The sequence below is a fragment of the Hyaena hyaena genome, unplaced genomic scaffold (assembly GCF_003009895.1).
Source record: "Hyaena hyaena isolate Hyena2069 unplaced genomic scaffold, ASM300989v1 scaffold_127, whole genome shotgun sequence".
NCBI lineage: Eukaryota > Metazoa > Chordata > Mammalia > Carnivora > Hyaenidae > Hyaena > Hyaena hyaena.
The window spans coordinates 2,564,402-2,589,847 of NW_024080758.1; the positions used below are offsets into that span (position 1 = coordinate 2,564,402).

Consider the following 25,446-nt stretch of genomic DNA (forward strand, 5'->3'; position numbering starts at 1 on the left):
AAAGGCAGACTCTGGCTCTGACACTGTGGTCTTCCTCCCCGAAGGCCCGGTGCACGTCACGTGTGAAAGGGCTTCCCTGTTTCCAAGGCCTGATCTCTGCTGATCGCAGCCCGCCTCTCACACCCGGCCTGCTGGGCTGGGAGGTCCCTCTCCAGGGAGCTCTGCGGGGGTGGCTGGCTGACAGCCTGGTGGGGACACGGACGTGAGGACGAGCCCCGGGCACCTGGCATTCTGAACACAGCACACAGCTATATGCACAGGGCACGGAAGACATAGAGGCTGCCTCTGCCTTCGGGTCACGGAAGCTTCCAGAGGTGAAGTGACATTTGGCAGCAGTTGAGAGGAGAAAACCAATGATGACGTCAGCAGAAGCCTTTTAAGAACGAGGCGGGGAGGTTGTTGGGACCCCTGTGGGAATGGAAATACGCGAGCCATTCCTCCTGGTCCGTTTCGGAACAGCCTGAGAGCACCATCTGTAAACGCCTGGGCCTCATTTTCACCACTCAGGGCCCTGGCCCCACACAGCACCTGCGGAGTCCTCAGAGGAGGCCTGCCTTTTAAAAAAAAAAAATTTCTTTTTACATTTATTTATTTTTGAGAGATAGAGAGAGACAGCATGAGCAGGGGAGGGGCAGAGAGAAGGAGACACAGAATCTGAAGCAGGCTCCAGGCTCTGAGCAAGAGTTCAGCACAGAGCCTGATGCCGGGCTCGAACCCACGAACTGTGAGATTGTGACCTGAGCTGAAGTCAGACGCTTAACCGACTGAGCCACCCAGGCGCCCCCAGAAGAGGCCTTTCTAGAAAGTTCTGCGTTCTGTGGCCGACGGGTTGAGTGCTTGGGCCCATGTCTGTGTTTCCCCCTTGTACTCGGGAACGCAGGCACCTTCTCCCGCATTACCACCAAGCAAAGGTACAAGAGGAAGAGACAAATGGTAACAAAGCCACTCTCGCAAACAAACCAGTGTGTTGCAGGCCCGCAGATCTAACACGCAAGTCTGTGGCTGGCAAACCACTGCCTCGCGGGGGCTTGTGCACAGACACTTGCAAAGAAGGGCCGTGTGTGCACACGGCCCGCCGAATCAGTCAGTCACAGAGCCGTCTCCTCTCTCTGCCTCCCGTTCCTGTCCCCGGGTCCCACTGTGCGCTGTGCCCCGTGCACGCACACAGACACGCAGGCTTACCCAGGACGCAGGGCACAGGTGTCAAGGCAGGTGTGTCTCAGGGACTCCATCCTCAGGGTGGGAAGCCGCTGCTTGGCTGCCTGCTACACATAGCCATGTGCTAGAAAACGATGTTAATTGGTACTCCATTTTTTTTATGTGCCGCTGCCCGCCACAAAAAGCCACAGTCCTGCCCTGACAGCCAATGTGAAGCATGACCCACTAATGCAGCCTTAATTCACTTTGTTTGGCAGAGAGAGCAAACTCACCATGCTGCTTCGCGAGTCCCTGGGGAACGTGAACTGTCGCACCACCATGATCGCGCACATCTCGGCGGCCGCCGGCAACTACGCAGAGACCCTGTCCACCATCCAGATCGCCTCCAGAGTCTTGAGGATGAAGAAAAAGAAGACGAAGGTAAGGAGAGCCCCGGGGGTGCGGTGGGTGAAGGCACTTAGGGGCCCTACGCTGGAGCCCAGCCAGTATTCCTGATCCCCGGGCACAGAGGGGAGGGGGGAGCCTATGCTGCCGATGCCAGGGGGTGGGGGGACAGTGAAGCACTCCCCCCAGCTCCACCAGCCACTCGTCATCCAGCCTGGACCCCTAACCGGGAGCACAAGGCCCATGCCAGGCAGCTCGGAAGGATGGGACACACTGGTGTCTCTCTCCCTGCCCTGGTCTCATGTAGATGGAGACCCTGTCCTGTGACTGGGCTGAGCCCAGAGGATTAATGCTTTTTGCTCACATGGTCCTGTTTTCCCAGCACTTCCAGGAATCATTTTCGGGCTCCTGGGCTTTGCCACGTTAAGTCAGTAGTTTCTGGTAGATGCGACGAGCCTGCCGGAGATGACCAGCCTTGCTTTCTTGGGCAAGAGGCAAAGCCAGGAAGTGGTGGCGTGACCTGAATGTGGCAGAGAGCTAACACGACTGTGGTCACCAGGCTGGCTGATAAAGTGGGAGACTTGTCCCTTTTTGTGTGTTTGTATGTGTGTGTGGGGGGGTGGGGGGCAGGGTGTATCAAAAACAGGCTTTTACAACCTGTGTGGTACAGAGTACCACGGATGGCTGGGGTGTGCCACGGCAGGGACCCTTCTGCCCTCAGGAGGTCACACGGGGCCTGGGCTGGTCTCCTCTCCCGAGGAGACTCTGTTCCCCGGCGTGCCACATGGGCTGTCCTTCCTACGGGAGGCCACGACGTGGCAAGCCAGGGCACGCTGGCCCAGCACACCACGAGGAACCGCCCAGCGAGGAACGCAGGGAGACGGACCGAGGTGGCCGGGGGTGGGGGGCGCACGGAGTCACTGTGTGCTCGCCGGGAGGCCCACGCCCGCTAACCTCCCCACTCTCGCCCTCAGTACACATCGAGCTCGTCCGGTGGGGAGAGCTCCTGTGAGGAAGGCAGGATGCGCAGACCCACCCAGCTGAGACCCTTCCACGCCAGGGCGACGGTGGACCCGGACTTCCCCATCCCCCCGCTGTCCAGCGACCCCGACTACTCCTCGAGCAGCGAGCAGTCCTGCGACACAGTCATCTACATTGGGCCCAACGGCACGGCCCTCTCCGACAAGGAGCTCACCGACAACGAGGGCCCCCCAGACTTTGTCCCCATCGTGCCCGCCCTGCAGAAGGCGCGGGGCGACAGCCGGCCCCCAGAGGCCGGAGGGGCTGCGGCCGGCAAGCCGGAGAGGGACTGTCTGAAGTGCAACACGTTTGCCGAGCTGCAGGAGAGGCTGGACTGTATCGATGGCAGCGAGGAGCCCAGTCAGTTTCCTTTCGAGGAGCTGCCTGTCCAGTTTGGGGCCCCACAGCCAGGCAGGTGTCCCCTGTTAAGCCAGGCGGCTGGGGCACACCCACTCTGCGAGGCCGAAAAGGAAGAGGCCGGGTCCGACGGTCAGCTGACCGACAGGGAAGGCCCCGACTCTCCCGCCTCCAAGATGCAGAGGAATCACTCGCCGGTCCCCGCCTCTGCGCTGCCCGGCAGCCCCAGCCCCGCCTCACCCAGGAGCATCCCCGGCAGCAGCGGCGGCCCACACACCGCTTCCCAGCTCACGCAAAGCCCCAGCCTCCAGAGCAGCCGAGAGAGCCTCAACTCCTGTGGCTTCGCGGAAGGCAAGCCCAGGCCAATGGGCTCCCCGCGGCTGGGCGTTGCCAGCCTGTCCAAGACCTCTGAGTACAAGCCGGCCAGCTCTCCCTCCCAGAGATGCAAAGTGTACACCCAGAAGGGCGTCCTGCCCTCTCCCGGCCCCCCGCCTCTCTCGGGCAAGGACTCCGGCGCAGTATCTAGTGAGTGTCTGCTGCAGCCTGAGCTGCGAACCCCCCCGGTTGGAATGAGCCCCCAGGTTTTGAAGAAGTCCATGTCCGCTGGGAGCCAAGGCCCCCCCGAAAGCCCGGTCGATGACGAGCGCCAGGCGGCGGCCTCTCCAGACCCCAAGAAGGAGATCCTGAGCACCATGATGGTGACGGTGCAGCAGCCCCTGGAACTCAACGGCGAGGATGAGCTGGTGTTCACGCTGGCGGAGGAGCTGACCATCAGCGGCATCCTGGAAGGCGGCCGCCCCACGAGCATCATCAGCTTCAACAGCGACTGCTCCGTGCAGGCCCTGGCCTCGGGCTCCCGGCCCGTCAGCATCATCGGCAGCATCAGCGAGGATCTCGAGTGCTACTCCAGCGTGGCGCCCGTCTCCGAGGTCAGCATCACGCAGTTCCTGCCCCTCCCGAAGCTGACCTTGGACGAGAAGGCCCGCGAGGCCGGGAGCCGACGCTCCTCCATCAGCTCCTGGCTGAGCGAGATGAGCGCCGGCAGCGACGGCGAGCAGTCCTGCCACAGTTTCATCGCCCAGACGTGCTTTGGGCACGGGGAGGCCATGGCTGATCCCCCGGCCTCGGAGCTGGGCGGCGGCCTCCAGAGCAGCGCCGTGGTGTGCCGGGAGAAGCCCCAGACGGGCCCCGACAATGTGCTCATCTTGTCTGATGTGGGGGAAGACTCTTTCAACAAGGGGACCCCCATCAAGGGCTGCAAGATATCCACGCTGGGCAAGGCCATGGTCACCATCTCCAACACGGCCAATCTGAGCAGCTGCGAAGGGTACATCCCCATGAAGACCAACATCACAGTCTACCCCTGCATTGCCATGACCCCCCGGCCCGTCCAGGAGCCTGAGGCGGCCGTCGTCAGCTCGTCGCCCAGAGCAGCCCAGCCCCAGGACGGCCGGGAACCCGGAGCCAAGGCAGAGATGAGATTTGAGGACCCCTGGTTGAAACGAGAAGAGGAGCTGAAGAAGGAGAGCGCCTATCCCGGTGAAGAAGGGGGCAGGTGTGAGGCCGCCGCAGGCTCCCCAAAGCCTGAGGCCAGAGCAGAGCAGGACAGGAAGGCGGGCCCCGGGGACAGGCTGAGCAGCAGCAGCGGTGAGGTGTCTGCCTCCCCGGGAAGTGACAGCTCCAGGAGGGTTGTGGACGGCTGTGAGATGGCCCTGCCGGGTGTGGCCGCCCAGAGCCCCATGCACCCCAGCAGAGGCCTAAAGTCCAGCAGCCTTCCCAGGGCTTTCCAGAAGGCGGGCCGGCAGGAGGAGCTGGGCTGCCCCTTCTACCACTGCCCAGCAGAGGCCAACGGGCTGGGCGCGTCGCCCTGCAAGGCGGCCCTGGAGCGGAAGGGGGCATCGCCCAAGCACTGTGTTCTGTCACGTCCCAAAGGGACGCCCCCTCTGCCGCCCGTCCGCAAGTCCAGCTTGGACCAGAAGAACCGGGCCAGCCCCCAGCACAGCGCCTGCAGCAGCAGCACCAGCAGCCCCTCGCACCCCGCGGCGCCCTTCCTGGGCCCGTTCCCGGACGAGGCGGGCGGCAAGGTCAAGGAGGCCAGCAGCAGCAGCAGGCTCTTCAGCGCCAAGCTAGAGCAGCTGGCCAGCAGGACCAACTCCCTCGGCAGGGCCACCGTCAGCCACTACGAGTGTCTGTCGCTGGAGAGGGCCGAGAGCCTGTGCGCCGGGAGCTGGCGGGCGCACGCGGGCAAGGACAGCACGATGCCCCGCGCGGGGAGGAGCCCCGGCCGTGGGGGCGCCGGGGCCTCGCCCACCGCCCCGGGCCCCGCGTCGCCAGCCGCCAGCGCCCCCGGCACGTCCGCGTCGCCCAAGGCAGGCACGTGCAAGATCTCGGCGGTGAGCAAGCTCCTGCTGGCCAGCCCCAAGGCGCGCAGCCTGGCCACCGCCACCACCAAGACGCTCAGCTTCTCCACCAAGTCGCTGCCGCAGTCGGTGGGCCAGAGCCCGGGGCTGGCGGCCAGCGCCAAGCCCACGTCCTGGTCCACGCAGTCCCTCAGCCGCAGCCGCGGGGCCGGGCCCGCCTGCAAGCCGCCCGCGCGCGCCGTCAACGGGCGCATCTCCGAGCTGCTGCAGGGCGGCGCGGGCGCGCGCGCGGGGCCCGACGAGCGGCCGGCCGCGCCCCCGCTGCCCTCGCCCTACAGCAAGGTGACGCCGCCGCGCCGGCCGCACCGCTGCAGCAGCGGCCACGGCAGCGACAACAGCAGCGTGCTGAGCGGCGAGCTGCCGCCCGCCATGGGCAAGACGGCCCTGTTCTACCACAGCGGCGGCAGCAGCGGCTACGAGAGCGTGCCGCGCGACAGCGAGGCCACCGGCAGCGCGTCCTCCGCGCACGACTCCACGAGCGACAACAGCAGCTCCGTGGGCGGCCGCTGCCGCAGCCTCAAGGCCCCGAAGAAGCGCTCCAACTCAGGTAGGCGCCGGGCGGACGGGCGGGACCCCGGGGCCCCCTCTCTGCCTCCCCAGCCCCACCCACGCTGGCCGCGTGCGCCCTCGGACCTCCGCGGGGAGCCCACCCGGACGTTGGAGCGCCAGGGGCCAGAGTTTCCGCGCCGCCTGCCCCGAGACCGAGACCGGGGCCTGTCTGCTCTGGGAGAGACGGTGCCACCGCCCAGGGCTTTCCGGGGGTCAGCTCAGAGTCCCCAGCCTCGTGGCCTCGCGGCTGCGGACACCAACATGTGGGGCTGGTGGCCCCGGGAGCGGGATGAAGCGCACTGATCTCCTTGGCCTTGCGGTGGGGCGGCCCTTCCTCTGCCCCCGCGCCTGCCCCCAGACGCACTTGTGGACGGTCGTGTGTACACAGCCACCGTGGGGCCTGAAGTGTGCCCCACACACACAGACACAGTGCACCAGCATAGTACACAGACACACACGGTGCACTAGCACAGCACACACACACACACACACGGTACACCAGCACAGCACACACACATACACACACAGTTCACCAGCACAGTACACACGGTGCACCAGCACAGCGCGCGCACACACGGTGCACCAGCACAGTGCACACACATACACACACACGGTGTACCAGCACGGTGCACGCACACACAGACACACACACGGTGCACCAGCACGGTGCACGCACACACAGACACACACACAATGCACACACACACACCGTGCACCAGCATGGCGCACCCAAGCAGCCTAGTGCCCCAAATGCATGATTTTGGAGAAAGTCTTTGCGGCTCTAGGAATCTCTCATCAAAAGCAAGTAAACAGTGCAAAGGAGATAATAACATGGTGATAAAGCCCACCAACTTGTTAACTGGAGTTGGAGTGACAAGTGACAGGACATTATGATGGATGAGAAAGAGGACCCAGGTCAGAGCGGGTGGCCCTTGAAGCCATGGGGTAGGTGAGGTGAAGGTCAGCCAGGAGCAGCCGGGACAGAGAGACAGGAGGCAGAAGGAACCGAGGACGACTCGAGCTACTTGAGAATTCTCCCTGATTGAGCTCAGCTCTTCAGCGGCTCCCACAGAAGTTACCCCGACTCGTTCTCTAGCACGAGAACACACTTTTAACAAGGCCTCCTCGGTTGAAGTGAAGGTCCCGCCCTCCTAGCTGGCCCCCTGCCCTACTGAGCCCTCCTGTGGGACCCCAGGCTCCAGGAGCCCTCAGAAGCTGCTGCCCCACAGAATATCCGTGGCGCCAGCATGTTTGGAATTAAAAGATGAGGTGAGTCCTCCAAGTGGGGTCTCCCTGTCCTGCAGCTGCGCCAGCAACTGCCCCACAGGCTTTTCCTCTCAACCATAGGGTTGCTTTTTCCCCTCCTCCCAACACAGGCAAGCACAAGCTCCAGAATGTTCCAACCCGAATGTAACACACGTTGTAAAGCATTTGTCTGCCTCAAATGGAAGAAATCGCCCTCATGATTCTAGATGCCCACCCCCCCCACGGCCACAGTGTGTAAGCGTGTCATGCTGTAAGCACGTCCAGGACTCGAGGCCGTTTCCCGGGCGGTGATGCGCTTTGGTGACGCCCCGCCCCAGGCCCTCAGCACCTCATCAAGGACCTGGGAGCGGTGCCCGTGTAACACAAGTGCAGAAAGAAAAGCCATTCAGGAATAACATGACAGCTGCTGTGTCCCCTTTTCAGGGCCGTGGGCACAAAAACATATTGATATTAGCCACTAAAAATAACAAGAAAGTTCACCTGAGCTTTTGCAGGAGGTGGAGGGAGGAGAAAGTCGGCTGGTCTTCCCAGTACTTGGTTGGTAAACCTGGTTACTCTGATCCACCCAGACTTCAGTCTTCAGAGCCCACATCATCCCGATGCCAGTTGTGGCCTCACGTGTGTTTGTATGTTAGAGTGTTTTCCCCACACAGTCATCTAAAGCCTTCCATCTGCCAGTCCCTTTTGTTCTTTAAGCATCTCTTTTTCCAAGACTTGCATTTTTTGGTGTAGCTGTCGTGCAGGGGTTAAGAGCTCTGTAAAACAGCTGCCTGGAGAGTGGCCAGCAGGCTCTGAGGCTGACCTTGCGTGGTGTCGCCTGCTTTTACGAACGACATCCTCTGAGCGTCTCCTGTCAGGTTAGGCTGTCGGAGGACAGGGAGTAGCATCAAAGCACCAGGCGAGGTGCCAGAGCACCAGGGGCACCAGACCTGTGTGAGCAGCTGTCTAGATCCAGGGCTCCGTAATGAACGTGGCAGTGGAGATCTGCCCATAGGTTAGGTGACCTTGACAGTGGACGTGGCAGTAGAGATGTACTCCTCACTGTTAGGTGACCTTGTCTCACTTATTTATGGTTATTATAAAGAGAAATGCTGGTTATCAGACACGATCAGCATAAATCACAAGCAGCTCCTTTAAGAGAAGCCATAAAACTCCCCAAAAGGAATTCCTAGCAGGGTGGCCGGATTTTATAATTACTAGAGATGTTTGAAACTGCAGAGGAGAACGGTGGTTATCTTTTATTGGAGATTACTTTTGAATTTGGAAGACTTTGGTGCTTTGGTTGGAAAATGAACTAGAAATATAGTACGAGGAGCATAACTTTGAGTTCTGAGTGCTCCGTAGTGCACATTACACCAGAAACCACCGAACGTCATTAAGCTCACCGTATCGGTCCCCAGAGCTCCATGTTGGTGGAAAGTACATGGAATTGGCCAGAGTGTGGTGCATTGAGGACTCAACCTCATGACACATGGGTCCTGCTAGAAAGCAGGAGACTTGGGGTCTTGGGCGACAGGGTCAGATGAACTTAACAAGGGGACGTTCTTGATGAATGTAACTTCCACAGAAAATTTAAGCACAGACCAAGTTGCATCTTCAGTGTCTGGCAAAATTGTAGTTGGCCATGGGGTGCCATTCTAGGCTCTTGACCAAGAGTGGGATGGTGTGAGACAGGCCGCGATTGCTTTTACCGGTGGATTTTCATCAGTCCGTCAGCAGTGCCCTGCCAGCCGGATGTGGTCAGCGACGTGGCTGTTAGCTGTGAATTAGACCAGCGACGGCCAGCCTGGCTGGGGAACACCCAGCAGGGGTGCGCTCAGTGGCTAAAAAGACGTAAGTCAGAGAGGGCCCCACCCGAGCCCCGGCCATATGCCGCCAGCCCTCTGGCATCACTCGTCAGGTGTCACGTGAACTCTCCCCAGACCTCTGGCCACTTCTTCACATCCCGAACTTTCACCCCACACCTGCCAGGTCACCCACTAAGCTCTCTCCCATCGCTTTCCTCCTCCCAGGCTGGCTGGGGAAAGCTGAGAATCAGGTCAGCAACTTGGCCTGGATGAAGTTCATTCCCACTGCAGCAGGCCCGCCATAGGAAGCCAGGGAGGGAGGGAGGGAGGGAGAGGGCGACCCAGGGAGCCTCCCTGTTCCGGGATGCACTGGGGCTGGACCTGTCTGGACATGAGCTCCCGTGAGGTGGCTTCCACGCCAGGCTCAGTCTGCTGGGTGCCCAGCACTGCCCTGGTGAGGCTCCCATGGATCAGTTGAAGACCCTTGATTGATTCATTGTCTGGTTGGTTGGTTGGCAGATGGTCCTCCAAGTGAGCTCAGATTTCTTTTCTCTGTCACCTCGCTGGTGACCAGTACTTTAAATGCCAACCCTGTCTTCTATATCCTTTGCTACGCTAAGCACCAGGAACCATGCCTACCCTTCTCTGGGTGCTGGGTAAACTTGACTGACCGATGGGATATCGGGTTCAGTTAGCTGAGCTGCTACACCAATATCTGGGACTAGTTACTCCTCACGAGGGCCGAGAACTCCCAGCTTTGTGGTGCTCACCCTCTGCTCTTCACTCGGTCCTCAGGTACCATCTTGTCTTGTCCTTTCCTCTCAACATAGCTGTGAACCTCAACATGCTCTGGAAGAATTAGGTCTTTAAATTTTTTTAGTGTTTATTCATTTTTGAGAGACAGAGAGAGACAGGGTGCTAGTGGGGGAGGGGCAGAGAGAGAGGGGGACACAGAATTGGGAGCAGGCTCTGGGCTCCGAGCTGTCAACACAGAGCCAAACGCGGGGCTCGAACTCATGAACTGTGAGATCCTGACCTGAGCCAAAATTGGACGTTTAACATACTGAGCCACCCAGACGCCCCAAGAATTAAGTCTTTAAAAAAAAAAAAACAAATCTGTACAGGCGACCATGTAAAAATCTCAAGGGTGCCAGGAATCCGGGCTCCTTCTGTCTTCTTTTTGTGTCATTTATGATTTTCATCTCATGACACAGCCATCAGGCCCATATTTCACCCAGGACGAAGGAGAAAGGAAGAGGAGGACAGTCACCCCCCCACCCCGTTCCAACTTTAAGGACACTTACTAGCAGTTGCCCATAGCACTTCTGTGAATGTCCCAACGGTGGGAACTTAAGGTGCAGGCACCCGGAGCACAGTCCCTTGCTGGAGGCTGTGTGCCCTGCCACTACTCAGTCTCTTTCATGGAGGAAGAAGAGAACAGGTCTTGGGGACCGCTAGCCATCCATCACAACATGTAAAGCGTGTTAAATAGGGTCTAACTTATCATCAGTGCTTAGCATAGTGTTGTTATAAACAAATAGGCAAAATGTTTTCTAGAACTCCTATTGCCATAAAACCAAACACTAGGACCCTTCTTCTGTAACCCAAACATCTCTTTTTAAAAAATTTTTTTTATGTTTTATTTATTTCCGAGAGAGAGAGAGAGATAGCATTAACAGGGGAAGGTCAGAGAGAGAGGGAGACACAGAATCTGAAACAGGCTCCAGGCTCTGAGCTAGCTGTCAGCACAGAGCCCAACAAAGGGCTCAAATCCACAACCGTGAGACCCATGACCTGAGCCGAAGTTGGATGCTTAACCAACTGAGCCACCTAAGCGCCCCCCAAACATCTCTTTAATTTCACTGTGACACATTCATGTTGAGCATGTGGCCAGTATGGCTCTCAGTTCTAGACCACATGTTTGTGCGTGTGCACATATTCTGGTGTGTGTGTGTGTGTGTGCGCGCGCGCGCATGCATGGGTGTGCACATGTGTATGTTTCATGAGTGGAGACCAGGGGTGGCTAAAGGTCAAGCAGGGAGTTTGTGAGCTTTTGGAGGTGAAGCGTAGGTGCCAGTTTAAGGGTTTCATTGTCAAGGTGCATGGCCAGGCATTGGCGTGTCATCCCAGGGTGCCCGTCAGGGTCCCCTGCCTCTTGCACCAAACAATATATACAAGGTTTTAAAAGATTGAAATTCAAAAAGATCCCCTTTGGGTTTGATTCCGTACTCAGGTTCTCAGAGACGGAGGCTCATCCCGGCGCTGTCCCTGGACACCCCCTCCCCCGTAAGGAAACCCGCCAGCAGCTCTGGGGTCCGCTGGGTGGACGGCCCCTTGCGCAGCACCCAGAGGGGCCTTGGGGAACCTTTTGAGATTAAGGTCTATGAAATCGATGATGTGGAGCGGCTGCAGCGGCGACGAGGGGGCAGAGGCAAGGTGAGCCCCCTGGTCCCCCCACCCTGGGTGGAAACCCCCCCAGCCGGCCCCCTGGGGCAGGTGCCAGAGCAGGGCCCTGAGAGGCCCGCTCAGACCCCTGGAGACTTCCCAGCAGGATCCTGGTGCAGGTGGGAGACGGTGGCTCTGCCCCAGCACCAGGGTGTTTGCACAGGACCTGGGAGAGCACCCCACTTCTCCAGCCCGGTGTCTAAAGGGCTCAAAGGCTGGGGGAACCGCTGGGGGCTTTTCTGGGTCCAGCTGGGAGCGCCAGCCACCTCCTCAATTTAAGAAAGGGCTGTGGCAGTCCTGCCCCATGGCTGTCTGATCTGACTCCGGCACTGGCAGAAATGTGGCTGGGCCAGCCCGGGTCCCTCCCGACATCCCAGTGAGGGGCCAGCTGCCTGTCCCTGCTGTGCAGGTAGCATTCCCATCTAGAAGAGGCTGTGAGGGTCCGAGCTGGGTGGGGGAGGCTCTTCTCCTTCTCCCCACGCATGCCCACCCCTTCTCATCTGCCTTGCAGGAGGTCACGTGCTTCAACGCAAAACTGAAAATTCTGGAGCATCGCCAGCAGAGAATCGCCGAGGTCAGAGCCAAGTATGAGTGGCTGATGAAGGAGCTGGAGGTCACCAAACAGTACCTGATGCTGGATCCCAACAAGTGGCTCAGCGAATGTAAGACCCCGCTTTCGTTTCCGTCCCTGGGACTGCTGGGTTACCCAGCAAAGCGGGCCTGGCACCCGGCCCTGGGCCAGGTGTACACGGACAGTAGCTCTGAGCCCACAGTCTCACTGTCAGGGAAGGTGGGAGGGGATGAGGCAGCAAAAAGGGGTGAGCATTGCTCTTGCAAGAATTTTTCTTATGCATCTCAGTCCAAAGCACCTGAAAATGAGATTTCCACCCCCCCTGCGTATGGCAGATCTGCCAGACATAAAGCTGTCTTACAGCTCTGCTGTTAGGCCACAAAATCACATTGCATATCTAGCCTGAAATACACAAGAATTTATAGAGCTCTTAATAGGGTAGAACGTCCGATCCTAGAAAATCCTCACAAAGAGCCCAGAAAGCAAGAAAAAACATTTTTGAGTGAAAAAAAAAAAATGAGATTCACCATGTTATTTCTATGTAATAGAAAGCCCAGGATGACAGTAACCTTCTCCTAACAATTCAGAACCATTTCGCTCTCTCTGACAGATTCAATTGTCTCGTATTTATTTGTTCCCAACCGTTGCATTTACTGCAAAATAAAGCTCAGATCGGGTTCCAACTATTTCATTGATAGGGGACCCAAGGCTGGGAGACTCAGTGTGTGGAATAAAATGCGTGACTGCCAAGAACCTTTCCCTCCCTGTCCAGCGCTCTCCAGCTCTTCCCCACGGCCCCTCAGCCTCCGTGTGCCTCCCTCCCTTCACCACCATCCCCCTCGCTCCCCCTCCCCCACCCCTCCCCTCCCTCATCTCAGTCACCCTCTCCCCTGTGTTCCCTGGCCCCAGGGAGAGTGTGGTGGGCAGAGCCTGCAGAAATAGGGAGTTTGAGAAAACCTAGGCCCAGAAGAAAGGGACAGAATTTGTCAGCCTCATGGTTGTGTCCCACCCCTAACAGCAGTCCACCTTCCAGAAGTTTCTTTTCCATAAGAATGGGGTGGTAACATCGCCCAAGCACCTCACTGCATCCTTGTGAGAATCCTGGGCGCCAACCTGAGGACAGAGGACAGTGACCAGTCTGCCAAGCCTCCCTCCGTGTCATAACCGTTTGTGGGATGACCACAGTCCCACAAACCTGATTGGACGTGGCTTTCACGCACACTAACTGTATGGCCTCCCTAAGCCTTGATTTCTGGAGCTGTAAAATGGGGCCTGCTTCATAGGGGGTTGCGAGGAGTGAGCGAGCAACTGCAGTCATGGGCTCATGACGCTGCTGGGTGCTTGGTGAAGGCACCGCATCTGGTAGTGCTGGTTGTTATTATCATCCCAGAACCGAAACAAGTCACCAACAGAAGACCGTCCCCTAGCACCCGCTTGCACAGTACACAGACTGTGCAGGGACACGGACTCACGCTCTCAGACATTGGCAGGGTGAGATGACATGAACAAGGCCATTTGCTAATGTCTGATCGTGGCATAAATATGGCGCCCAGTGCTTGCTTCTCTCCAACTTGTGGATAACCCATCTCCTTCTTTCACGAATCCCAAGCGCCTCAAGGTCCCGGGGGTGCCTGTTCCACACCAGATCCCCTTCATTTGCACTGTTTTCATTAAAACTTTAGTTTTTTGAGAGCTATTGATTCCTGAGGAAATTCGAGAACTGTCTTCGTCTTAAAAAGTCTTGTTTTTATCCCAGGATGGGAGCGAGCTTACCCATGAGCACAAATGTATAGATGCTCCCAGCAAACAATCACTTCCTTCATGCCTTTGTGTGTGTCCAGAACCAGAGACTGTTTGATGCTGAGAAAGGCAATGAACATAAAGCCACGTGAAAGCAGAAACACAGATTGGTACTTTAAGATAAAATGAAACCAAGAATGAGAAAAAAAAACAACAACAACAACAACAAAACCCAAAAGCCAAAAACAACAAAAACAAAAAACCACAAAAAACAGTGAGGCCACACACTGACTATTTGCTGGCAGTGGGTGATAAGCTGAAAGAAATCTAAGTGCTGGCATCCATTTTTATTTTCTTTCTTAATTCTGATGCCACTTTCGAGGTGGTCCAGTAACATAGCCTGAGATGGTTATGTCCTGGTGGATTCTGTTTTTAATTTTTTTAATTTTATTTTTTTCTTTATTGAAGTGCAGTTGACACGCTCTGTTATGTTAGTTTCAGGAGTGCAACACACTGATTCTATATGTCATGCTGTGCTCACCGCACCTGTAACCGTCTATCACCCAAACACCGCAACAATACCATTGACTTTCTTCCCTGTGCTGTGCCTTCCATGCTCATGATGTATTCATTCCCTAGCTGGAAGCCTGTGCCTCCCTCTCCCATTCACCCATCCTGTGCCTCCCTCCACTCTTCTCCCTTCTGGCAACCACCAGTTTGTTCTTTGTATTTATGGGTCTATTTCTGTTTTTCCGTTTGTTCAATTTTTCATCTCTTTTAAATTCCACATATAAGTGAAATCAAATGGCCTTTGTCTTTCCTATGTATAGTGCCCTCTGGGTCCATCTGTGTTATAGATGGAAAGAACTTAATTCTTTTTTGTGGCTTAGTAATATTCCATTTTGTGTGCCTGCGTGCATGCACACTATATATTAGCCATGCTGACGGTTTGAGGCAACACCTCATTGTGACTTTGATTTGCATTTCCCTGATGATGAGAGATGTTGAGCATCTTTTCATGTGTCTGTTGGCCATCTGCATGTCTTCTTTGGAAAAAATGTCTGTTTAGGTCCTCTGCCTGTTTTTTAATTGGATTATTTGTGGGTTTTGGTGTTGAGTTGTCTAAGCTTTTTTATATACTTTGGGTATTAACTCTTTATCAGGTATATTGTTTGCAAATGTTTTCTACAACTCAGTAGGTTGCCTTTTTGTCTTGTTGATGGTTTCTTTCACTGTGTAAAAGCTTTTTATTTTGGTGGAGCCTCAACAGTTTGCTTTTGCTTTTGTTTTTCTTGCCTAAGGAGACAAATCTAGAAAAAAGACCAATGTCCAAGAGATAACTGCCTGTTTTCTTCTAGGAGTTTTATGGTTTCAGGTCTCACATTTAGGTCTTTAATCCGTTTTGAGTTTATTTTTGTATATGGCGTAGAAAGTGGTCCAGTTTCATTATTTGCATGTAGCTCTCTAGTTTTCCCGAAGCTATTTATTAAAGAAACTATCTTTTCACCATTGTACATCTTTACCTCCCTTGTCATAGATTAATTGGAATGTATAAGCATGGGTTTATTCCTTTCGCTTACTGTCAGTTCCATTGGTCTGTTTGTGTTTTTGTGCTGGTATCATACTGTTTTGATGACCATTAACTTTGTAGTATAGCTTAAAATCTGGGATTGTGATGCCAGAACTTTGTTCTTCTTCCTCAAGATTGCTTTGGCTATTCAGGGTCCTTTCTGGTTCCATACAGATTTTAACATGATCTGTTCTTTTTTTTAATTAAAACATTTTTAATGCTTATCTGTGAGAGAGAGACAGAATGCAAGCTGGGGAGGGGCAGAGAGAGAGGGAGACACAGAATCTGAAGCAGACTCCAGGCTCCAAGTTGTCAGCACACAGCCCAACGCAGGGCTCAAACTCACAGACTGTGAGATCATGACCGGAGCTGAAGTTGGACACTTAACTGACTGAGACACCCAGATGCCCCTAGCATGATTTGTTCTAGTTTTGTGAAAAATTACTACTGGCATTTTGAAAGGGATTGCATTGAATCTGTAGCTTGCTTTGGGTATTATGAACATTTTAATAATAATCCTTCTAATCCATGACCGTGGTATATATTCCCATTTGTTTATGTCATTTTCAATTTCTTCCATCAGTTTTTTAATAGTTTTTAGAGTACAGATATTCCACCTCCTTGGTTATTTTCCACTCCTAGGTATTTTATTCCGTTTGGTGCCACTTTAAATTGTTTTCTGTATTTCTTCTTTGGCTAGCTCATTATTCTTGTATAGAAATGCAACGGATTTCTGTATAGTAATCTCATATCCTGCGACTTCCTGAATTAATGTATTACTCTTAATGGTTTCTTGGTGGAGTCTTTAGGGTTTTCTACAGTGAGTATCATGGGACTGCACATAGTGACAGCTTTATTTCTTCCTTACCAGTTTAGATTCCTTTTATTTCTTTTTATTGTCTGATTGCCGTGGCTAGGACTTCCAGTACTGTGTTGAATAAAAATGTCTGGACGTCCTTTTCTTATTCTTGATCTTAGAGGAAAAGCTTTCAGTTTTTTACCATTGAGTATGATGTTAGCTATAGGTTTGTCATAGATGGCCTCTATTATGTTGAGGTTGTTCCCTCTAAAATCACTTTGAGAGTTTTTATCAAGAACAGATGTTGTACTTTGTCATATACTCTTTCTGCATCTATTGAGATGATCAGGGGGTTTTCATCCTTCAATTTATTAATGTGATATATCATCTTGATTGATTTGTGAATATTGAACCATCTTTGCATCCGTGGAATAAATTCTACTTCTTCATGGTGAATGATTCTCTTAATATATTGTTGAATGAGGTTTGCTAATATTTTGTTGAGGATTCTGTATCTATGTTTGTCAGGAATATTGGCGTATAGTTTTCTTTTTTTTATAGTGTTGTTATATGACTGTGGTATCAGGGTAATGCTGGCCTCTTAGAATGAATTTGGAAGCTTCCTTTTGGAGTAGTTTGAAGAGAATGGTATTAACTCTTCTTTAAATGATGGGTAGAATTCACCTGTGAATCCATCTGGTCCTGGACTTTTTGTTTGTTGGAAGTTTTTGATGACTGATTCAATTTCGTTACTAGTAATCAGTTCAGATTCTCTGTCTCTTCCTGATTCAGTTTTAGAAGTTGGTATGTTCCTAGGAATTTGTCTGTTTCTTCTAGGTTGTCCAATTAGTTGACAAATTTTCCATTTGTAGAATGAAAAATCATTTCATTGTATTTTTTCTTATAATCCTTTGTATTTCTGTGGTGTTAGTTATAACTTCTCTTTCATTTGATTTTCTTTGTTTGAGGTCTGTCTGTTTTTTTTCTTGATGAATCTACCTAAAAGTTTATCAATTCTCTTTTTCTTTTCAAAGAGCCAGCTTTTGGTTTCATTGATCTTTTCTGTTTCTTTTAGTCTCTGTTTCATTTACTTCTGCTCTGATCTTTATTATTTCCTTTATTCTACCAGCTTTGTTCTTTGGGCTTTGTTCTTCTTCTGGTTCCTTTAGGTATAAGGATAGATTGTTACAGATTTTTCTTGTTTCTTCAGGTAGGCCTGTATTACTATAAACTTCCCACTTAGAACTACGTTTGCTGAATCCCAATTTTAGACTGTTGTGTTTTCATTTTTATTTGTCTCCAAGTATCTTTTTTAATTTCCACCTAGATTTCTTCACTGACACATTGGTTGTTTAGTAGCATATTGTTTAGCCTCCACATAATTGTGGTTTTCAGGGGTTTTTTCTTGTAATTGATTTCTACTTTCATACCACTGTGGTTGAAAAGATATTTGATATGATTTCAGAAGACTGAAATTTATTGAGACTTGTTTTGTGTCTTGACATGTGATCTATCCTGGAGAAGATTCCATGTGCATCTGAAAAGAATGTTATTCTGTTGTTTTGGGATGGATTGTTCTGTATGTTTCTGTTAAGTCCATCTGGTCTAGTATGTCATTCAAAGCCATTGTTTCCTTGTTGATTTTCTGCTTGGATGATTGATTGATATAAGTGGTATATTAAAGTCCCCTACTATTATTGTGTGACTGACAATGTCTCCCTTTATGTCTGTTAATATTTTCTTTATGTATTTAGGTGCTCCAGTGTTGGGTGCATAGATATTTATAATTGTTATATCCTCTTGTTGGATTAATTTCTCTGTCATTATGTAATTCCCTTATTTGTCTCTTGTTACAGTCTTTGTTTCAAAGTCTGTTTTGTCTGATAGATTTATTGCACACTGGTTTTTTTTTTTTTTAACTTCTGTTTGCATGGAATATCTTTTTCTATCCCTTCACTTTTATTTGCATGGCATACCTTTTTCCATCCCTTCACTTTAAGTCTGTATGTGTCATTAGATATGAAGTGAGTCTCCTGTAGGCAGCATATAGATTGGTCTTGGTTTTTTAATCCATTTTGTCATCCTGTGTATTTTGACTGGAGCATTTAGACCATTTACACTGTAAGTAATTATCAATAGGTATATACTTATTGCCATTTTATTAATTGTTATCTGGTTGTTTTTGTAGTTCTTCTCTGCTCTTTTCTACTTCTTCTGTGTTTTTTTTTTCCTTGTAATTGATGACTTATTTTAGTGTTATGCTTGGTTTTTTTCCTTTTCTTTTTGTGTATCTATTATAGCTTTTCAGTTTGTGGTTCATATTTAGCATCCTAAGTATACAGCAGTCTGTATTAAATTGAAGATCATTGAACACAGTCTAAATCATTTCTACTCCCTCCTCCCCATTTTATGTATATGTTAGTATATTTTACATATTTTTGTGAGTCCCTATAACTAATTTATTTTTTTAAATGTTTTTTAATGATTAATTATTTTTGAGAGACAGAGCTTGAGTGGAGAAGGGGCAGAGCAAGAGGGAGACACAGAATCCGAAGCAGGCTCCAGGCTCTGAGCTGTCAGCACAGAGCCTGATGTGGAGCTTGAAGTCAAAAACTGCAAGATCATGACCTGAGCCAAAGTCAGACACTTAACTAAATGAACCACCTGGCACTCCCTAATTTTTTAGATATAATTGGTTTTATTACTTTTTTCTTTTAACCTTCATACCAACTTTCTTAAGTGATTACTCTGTATGTTTGTTTTACTCATGAATTATTTTCCTTGCATAATTTTCTTCAAATTAAGGCTTTTTCTTTCCTACTTCGGTCTCTTTAAACACTTTTTTTTATGGGCTCTTTTAGTGGTGATTAACTCCTTTAACTTTTGTTTGGGAAATTTTTTATTCCCCTTTAATTCTGAATGATAATCTTGCCAACTAGATTATTCTTTGTAGTAGGTTTTGTTCTTTCAGCATTTTATGTCAGTCATGCCTCTCCCTTCTGGCTTGCCAAGTTTCTGCTGAAAAATCAGCTTATACTCTTATGAGGTTTCCCTTGTATGTAACTGGTTGCTTCTCTTGGTGCTTTAAAAATTCCCTTTATGTTGAATCTTTGACATTTTAATTATTACATGTCTTGATGTGGACTTTCTTGAAGGTCTTCTTTTCACCTTGTTTGAAAAGCTGTGCTTCCTTCTCCAGGGTGGCAAGTTCTATTATGTCTTCACATAAGTTTTATGCCCCTTTCTCTTTTTTTTCCCTTATGGGACCCCAGTAATGTGAATATTAGTACATTTGATATTGTCCCAGAGATCCCTTAACGTATTCTAATTGTCTCTTATTATTTTTACTTTTTGTTCTTCAGCTGAATGCTTTCCATTACTCTGTCTTCCAGATTACTTATCCATTTTCTGCCTCCTCTAATCTTCTGTTTATTCCCTCCTATCTATTTTTTTTATTTCAAGTATGTATTCTTCATCTCTAGTTCTTATTTATATTTTTTGGTCTCTTTGTTTAAGTTCTCATTGAGCTCACCCACTCTTCTCTCCAGTCAGGTTCAGGTGACCATTCTTATGACCATTACTCTGAACGCTTCTTTGGGTAGATTGCTTATCTCCATTTCCTTTAGTTCTTTTTAGTTCTTTTTCAGAGGTTTTGTTTTGGTCTTTCAGTTGGAGCATATTCCTCTGTCTCCTCATTTTGTTTGACTGTCTGTTTCTATGTGTTTATTCGCTCTCATAAACTTGAAGGAGTGATCTTGTGTAGGAATGTCCCCTGTGTTTCGACTCTGTGCTTGGTATCCTTGGCTGGCTGGCTAGAGCTTCAGCTGGTATGGGCTCGGGATGGGGCAGTCTGTGCTGGGGCTTCCCTGGTGGGATGGCTGGGGCTGAAGTGGTGCAGGCCTGGGGTGTTCCATGGCGCTTTGAACCTGTGTCACCTAAGCAAGATGGCTGTAGCTTTGTGAGCACTGTCCAGGACTGTCAAGTGTGTGCTGTACTGGGATCACATTGGTGGGACAGCTGGGGCCAGTGTGGGCTGAGGATATGGGGTCTGCTGAGGCAGCAGGCAGCTAGGGTGTGTCCACCCTGCTCCTGTGTGCACTCTCAAGGTGAAGGGGCAATGGAAACCATGACACTAGCCAGTGTTGTCATCCTAGGGAGAGTTCCAGCAGCTTCCTTGCCATTTGGCAAAGTTCTAGGGCTGGTTCCTCTATATTCTAGTTGCTTTTTAGAACTGTGGCTTTTGGGGGGCATCTGGATGGCTCAGTTAAGCATCTGACTTTAGTTCAGGTCGTGATCTCATAGTTTATGGGTTCAAGCCCCACGCCAGACTCTGTGCTGACAGCTGGGAGCCTGCAGCTGTTTCAGATTCTGTGTCTCCCTCTCTCTGACCCTCTCCCACTTGCACTCTGCCCCCCACCCAATATAAGTAAACATCAAAAAAATTTTCCTTTAAATGGCCCTGGTCAAGTCCCACAGCCTGTGCTGGAGGTGGATGGGTATGAGTTGAGCCTGAACTGTCGCCTGATCTCTCAGTAGAGTCTCCGTAAAACGTGAGGGGTCTGAAATCATAGTGAGAGTGGAGAGTCTCAGTGTAAATGCAGGCGGCAGGCAGAGTCCCATCCCAGCCCCAGGAGGGCAGCAGGCGGCAGCCAGGAGGTGACCTCTGGTGCCCTTCGCGCCTCCATCAGGTTTCTTCTTCTTTGCAGTTGACTTGGAGCAGGTCTGGGAGCTGGATTCCCTGGAGTACCTGGAGGCGCTGGAGTGTGTCACGGAGCGCCTGGAGAGCCGTGTCAACTTCTGCAAGGCCCACCTCATGATGATCACTTGCTTCGACATCACCTCCCGGCGCCGATGAGGCCCCGGCCCAGCCTGCCAGCCCCTGGCTGCCCGGGACCCCACGACGCACCCCTCGCCGGGCCCTTGGTGCCAGCGGCTCGGACACAGCAGAAGGAGATGAAGGTTGGTGCAAGTCTGGAGTGAGCGCTGAGCAGGAGGCAGTTTTATGGTGTTTTCTGTAGGAAAGGTGCGAACACCGCGCGTGTGGGAGGAGGAAACGATGGAAAGCCCAAGGATGTGGAAGCCCCGTGAGACTGAAAAAGCACTTTGAGGAACTTTCAAGAACTTGTTTATACAGGAGTCCTGCCGGCAAGAGACCTCTCTCTTCTCTGGCTTTGTGGGAAGGGGCGAGGGTGTGCGTAGGATCGCTGTCGGGAGCGAGAACGGAGCGGCAGATTCCCCAGAGCAACTGATTAAGTGCCTTGCAAATCTTTATTATCCAAACCTTTCTGTTCATACTTTCTCATGTACAGACGGTGCTAGTCCGGACAGTAACAAGCAAAAAGAGCCCCCCACGCATTTTTGAAATGTATTTACAGCTTGTTTTCTCTTGGTGTTTTATCAGATTTCTGACTTGCTGTTTCTACGTAAGTAGTGTTTGTAGATCTGTCCCCAATCAGTGTTGCTTATGAATAAATGTTAACTGTCCTTTACGGTTTTTCTGCTAAGGCCACTCACGCAGAGCATAGCGGCTGCACGGGCACAAGCCAGTGTCTCTGGAGAAGGTTGGAACAGCAGGTGGCACTCGATGCCACCCCTCGCGGGACAGGGACATGTGGGCTCCAGAGAACAGGAGAGGAGACAGGGGCCGCGTTGAAGGGAAAAGGAGCCTTTGTGACCTGGGCCGTATGTGCTGTTTGAGAGGGATGTTTGTTCCTGACACACCTTCACCCTCCAGGTCTGATGTGCGTGCCGGTTCCTTTACCCACAAACCCCAGGGGTTTTCGTGGCCCTCAAAACATTCTCCATAGTCGTTTTTATTCTGAAGACTGGATTGAGAGCTTGAACCAACTCAAGAGAGCCGTATTTTTTTTGTTTTCTAGTTTGGCGAGTTTATTAGAAGCAGGGGGTCTTTTCCAGTTGAGAGAACTTCTCAGGCCGGTACATGCTCAGAGACTGCGCCAGGATCGGTTCAGAACAAGAAAGGAGGTGGGGATCACACAGCGGCTCTGGCGTCCAGAGTGCTGCTTCAATGCACACAGTGCCCATTCACCCATGTCCCAAGGCCACCATCCCTAGAAAGGACAGGCTTGTCCCCTCGCGCCTGGCAGTGGAAGGCAGAGAGGTTTCCTGTGGTGACCCATGCACCCCTGGAGACCCAGAGCCTGGGGCCTTGTGCGTTGGGAGGTCCAAGTCTTGGGTCCCAGGAGCGTAGGACTTCAGCCTCAGACTGAGATGTTCATTCTGCCACAGCCCCCCTTAGGGACTCTCCTACGCATCGTAGTGATGGAGCCCCAAGGCACCGAGTGGTCAGGGGTTATCTGATACCAGCTGTGGAGCAGTAGGGGTGTCCTCTTACCTCCCTGGTCAGGGCCCTCGCCTGCTCATGGCTGAGGGTGCCCAGCATCTCGCAGAATACCATTCGCTTTTGCCCTCAAATGCAGCATATGGTCACAAGCCTGTTTCTAGGCTAGACAGTCCCTGCTACTCGGCACCTCAGCCCCAAGCTGCTCCCTAAAGGGACAGACCTGTGCGTGTCTTTGCCAGTGACACTCAGCCAAACTCGGTACCTAGGAACCGATGTCTCGTGAGCCTGGCTACCTGAGCCTTGACCAGCCAGAACAGGTACAGATGGCACCCATGGCTCAAGTGTTTGGAAGTCAGCCTCCTAGACTGGAAGCGAGCCCCACGGACGACAAGTCAAGCTCCTCCTAGACTGGAAGCGAGGCCCGCGGAGGACAAGTCAAGCTCCTCCTAGACTGGAAGCAAGCCCCGTGGATGACAAGTCGAGCTCCGCATTGTCAGAGCCTGCTCCTACGCAGAGGGACACACAGGATGTGCTCACGTCTGAGAGCCCAGTGGGCGAAAACACGGCAGAAGTGCTCCGGAATGGACCGTTCTCCTTAGTTTAACATGTGTGTCTGTCACCTTGGGAAACAGGGCCTCCCCACCCCATTCCTCAGTCTTAACCCCAGCCTACAGGGCAGTACAAGGCTCTGGCCACATCTCTGGTCTCACAGCACCTGTACAAATGGGCTTGTTTAACGGTAACGTTGCAGAAGCTTCTGGATCTTGGCCAAGGGATGCCCGTCTTTTGAGCCTTGAGTTTGCATTCCCCTTTGGTTGCTGCTTTGAAATATACTGCTTCATGAAAAGCCTCTAACTTGGGAGTTGTCAAAGGTGAGTATTCTAGTCTTCGCTGGAAACAAATTCACTCGATGAGAACCCCACATACTCAGCATTTGCCCAGGCGCATGGCCCCCAGCCCCGAGGTCACCGCTGCACAGGCTTCCCCAAGAGAGGGGGTGCTGGCGCCTTCCCTGGAGTGAGGCCAAGTAGAAACATCTATAGAAACTTAAAATCTCAATTAGTAGAATCAGTCCTACTACTGAAGCATTTGTAGCATCTCTACGACAGAGCAAAAGCGTTGACTGAAACCAAGAGCTATCTTACCGTGTCCGGTGGGCTTCCCCAGGACGCCACGCCATGGAACATCTCTCAGGATGTCGTCAGCTGAGGTGGAGACTACAACTTGGTGTGGAGGTTGTCCGTTCTGGGTTTTTCTTTTCTTTTCTTTTTCTTTGATTCTTTTAAACCTAAGAAAGCTGCAAACATTTTCATGTACCAAGTATTGACTAACCATGTGCAGACGTCAAGAATTTCATGCTGTCATGTGCTGGTTCCTGGTTCTACCTATGAGTTGACCGCACAGAGTATGCTTGTCAGGCACAAAAAAAGCAGGTGTGGCCAGTTATCCCAGTACCTGAAGAATGCCTCGTTCAATGACCAGATAAGGGGTTCCACATTTTGCTTTGGGTGACAGAGGACCCAAGAAGGCAAGGAGAATGGCACAGAACTCCCTTCCATCATCCACATATAGAAGGACCAGAAGCGTCTTATTTGAAATTAACATTTCGATGCATAACGCCTTAATTCCTTCTCTGAAATCTGCCCTCCACCCTTCAAACAGTTCAGCGTGAGGCGAAGCATTAGCAGAACAAAACTCAGACCGACAAAGACAAAAGGGAAGTCGTGATATGGTTTCCCGGGGGAGTAAATCCATCTTGCTTTTCATGATGCTGCTTCGTGCTGTGACTGAGTGACAGCTGGCTTTATCCCAGGTTTCTGGTTCCCACCTGAGAGCTGCAACCTTTGATCTCCTTGCCCTTGAATTCCTTCCTCCATCAAGGAGAAGCTGTCGCTAACTTTCGTCTCTTCCAGGTCTGAAATCAGAGCACCGCGTTTGTTTTATCTTGAGTTGCTATTCTGAACACGGTGAACTTGGTGCAGATGTGGGGTGGGGATGGGAGGGGTCATTCATACAAGGGACCCTGAGCTGGTAGAGGGTGGAGAAGGGGGAGAAGCTGGCGGCTCAGCGCGGGGAACCACGCAGGCAAGAATCTGACCATTCGTCAGAAATTAGTCTTAAGCTTGAAGTCTGTGCTCCTGGAAGGTGACAGTGACTTCACTGTAGCTACAAATACCATCCGAGCAGGTGATTCCAAAAGTACAACACCCGCACTCACATCTTGTGCCCACTCTTGGAGTTCTGGTCGTGATGAATAAGAAGCCCTTCTTCAGATCCTAAAGCTGATGGTGAATTTGGATTAATCCGTGACCCTTAAGTGTCACTGTGTGAAAGCTGTTCACTGAGCTAGGCTTCGTGGGACAGAGAGCCAGGCTTCCAGGAGCCAACTGACTGGTCGCTGCAGACACGTGGCCAGTGTCATTAGCCATGGCTGATGTGTGATTGAGGCCCCACCGAAAACAATGTGGTGAATGTTTTAAAGTTCCTTATTCCCAAAAGGATTTCGGGCTGTGAAAGAAATGACTAAAGATGAGTCCATTTGACAACTGAAACCCGAAGAAATCATGAAGAATGTCCACATTGTTCTTTCATTCTGGAATATTCACCCGCTCTGAGCATATGCTAAAGGATTTCCTCACTTTTAAAAGCAATTATCTTTTAAACCCTGAAACCATGTCAAGTAAGAAACAAGTTGAAAGTCTTGTCACAAATAGCTGATGCTAAATAAACTGCCCGGTCCCACTGTCCCCGGGACCTCCCTGCCACTGCCTGGCCTCCAGCGATGGAGGCACACTACTCACCACTGCCACACGGGAGGCCTGGCTGCACAGAGAAGGCCCAGTGCAGCCCACTGTCTGTCCCAAATGAAGCAAAGCCAGATGCCCAGTTTCATGGACCCTGCCAACAAATGGTCTAAAGTGGTTTTGGGGGTAGGGGGAGGGAGGTGGTCAGAGAACAGGCGGTAGAAATATTATGTTCCTCCGGACAATAATCTCTCTTTCCCCTCCTCCAGCAGGTATCCGTCAGCATTCATGGGTAAGAACTCACAAATCTATGTCACTTAGCAATTTTCCGG

The 25,446-nt window shown here is 51.6% G+C and overlaps 1 protein-coding gene across 1 annotated transcript in view; it reads left to right on the forward strand.

The window, feature by feature from the left end:
* Positions 1-21,555, forward strand: part of KIF26B (kinesin family member 26B) — a 464,415-nt gene extending 442,860 nt beyond the window's left edge. The window contains exons 11-15 of the mRNA XM_039237500.1: positions 1,416-1,578; positions 2,517-5,886; positions 11,175-11,377; positions 11,898-12,048; positions 20,773-21,555. Coding sequence (XP_039093431.1) covers positions 1,416-1,578; positions 2,517-5,886; positions 11,175-11,377; positions 11,898-12,048; positions 20,773-20,921 — 4,036 coding nt within the window. The 3' untranslated portion in view covers positions 20,922-21,555. The remainder of the gene's footprint in view (positions 1-1,415; positions 1,579-2,516; positions 5,887-11,174; positions 11,378-11,897; positions 12,049-20,772) is intronic.
* The last annotated feature ends 3,891 nt before the right edge of the window (positions 21,556-25,446 follow it).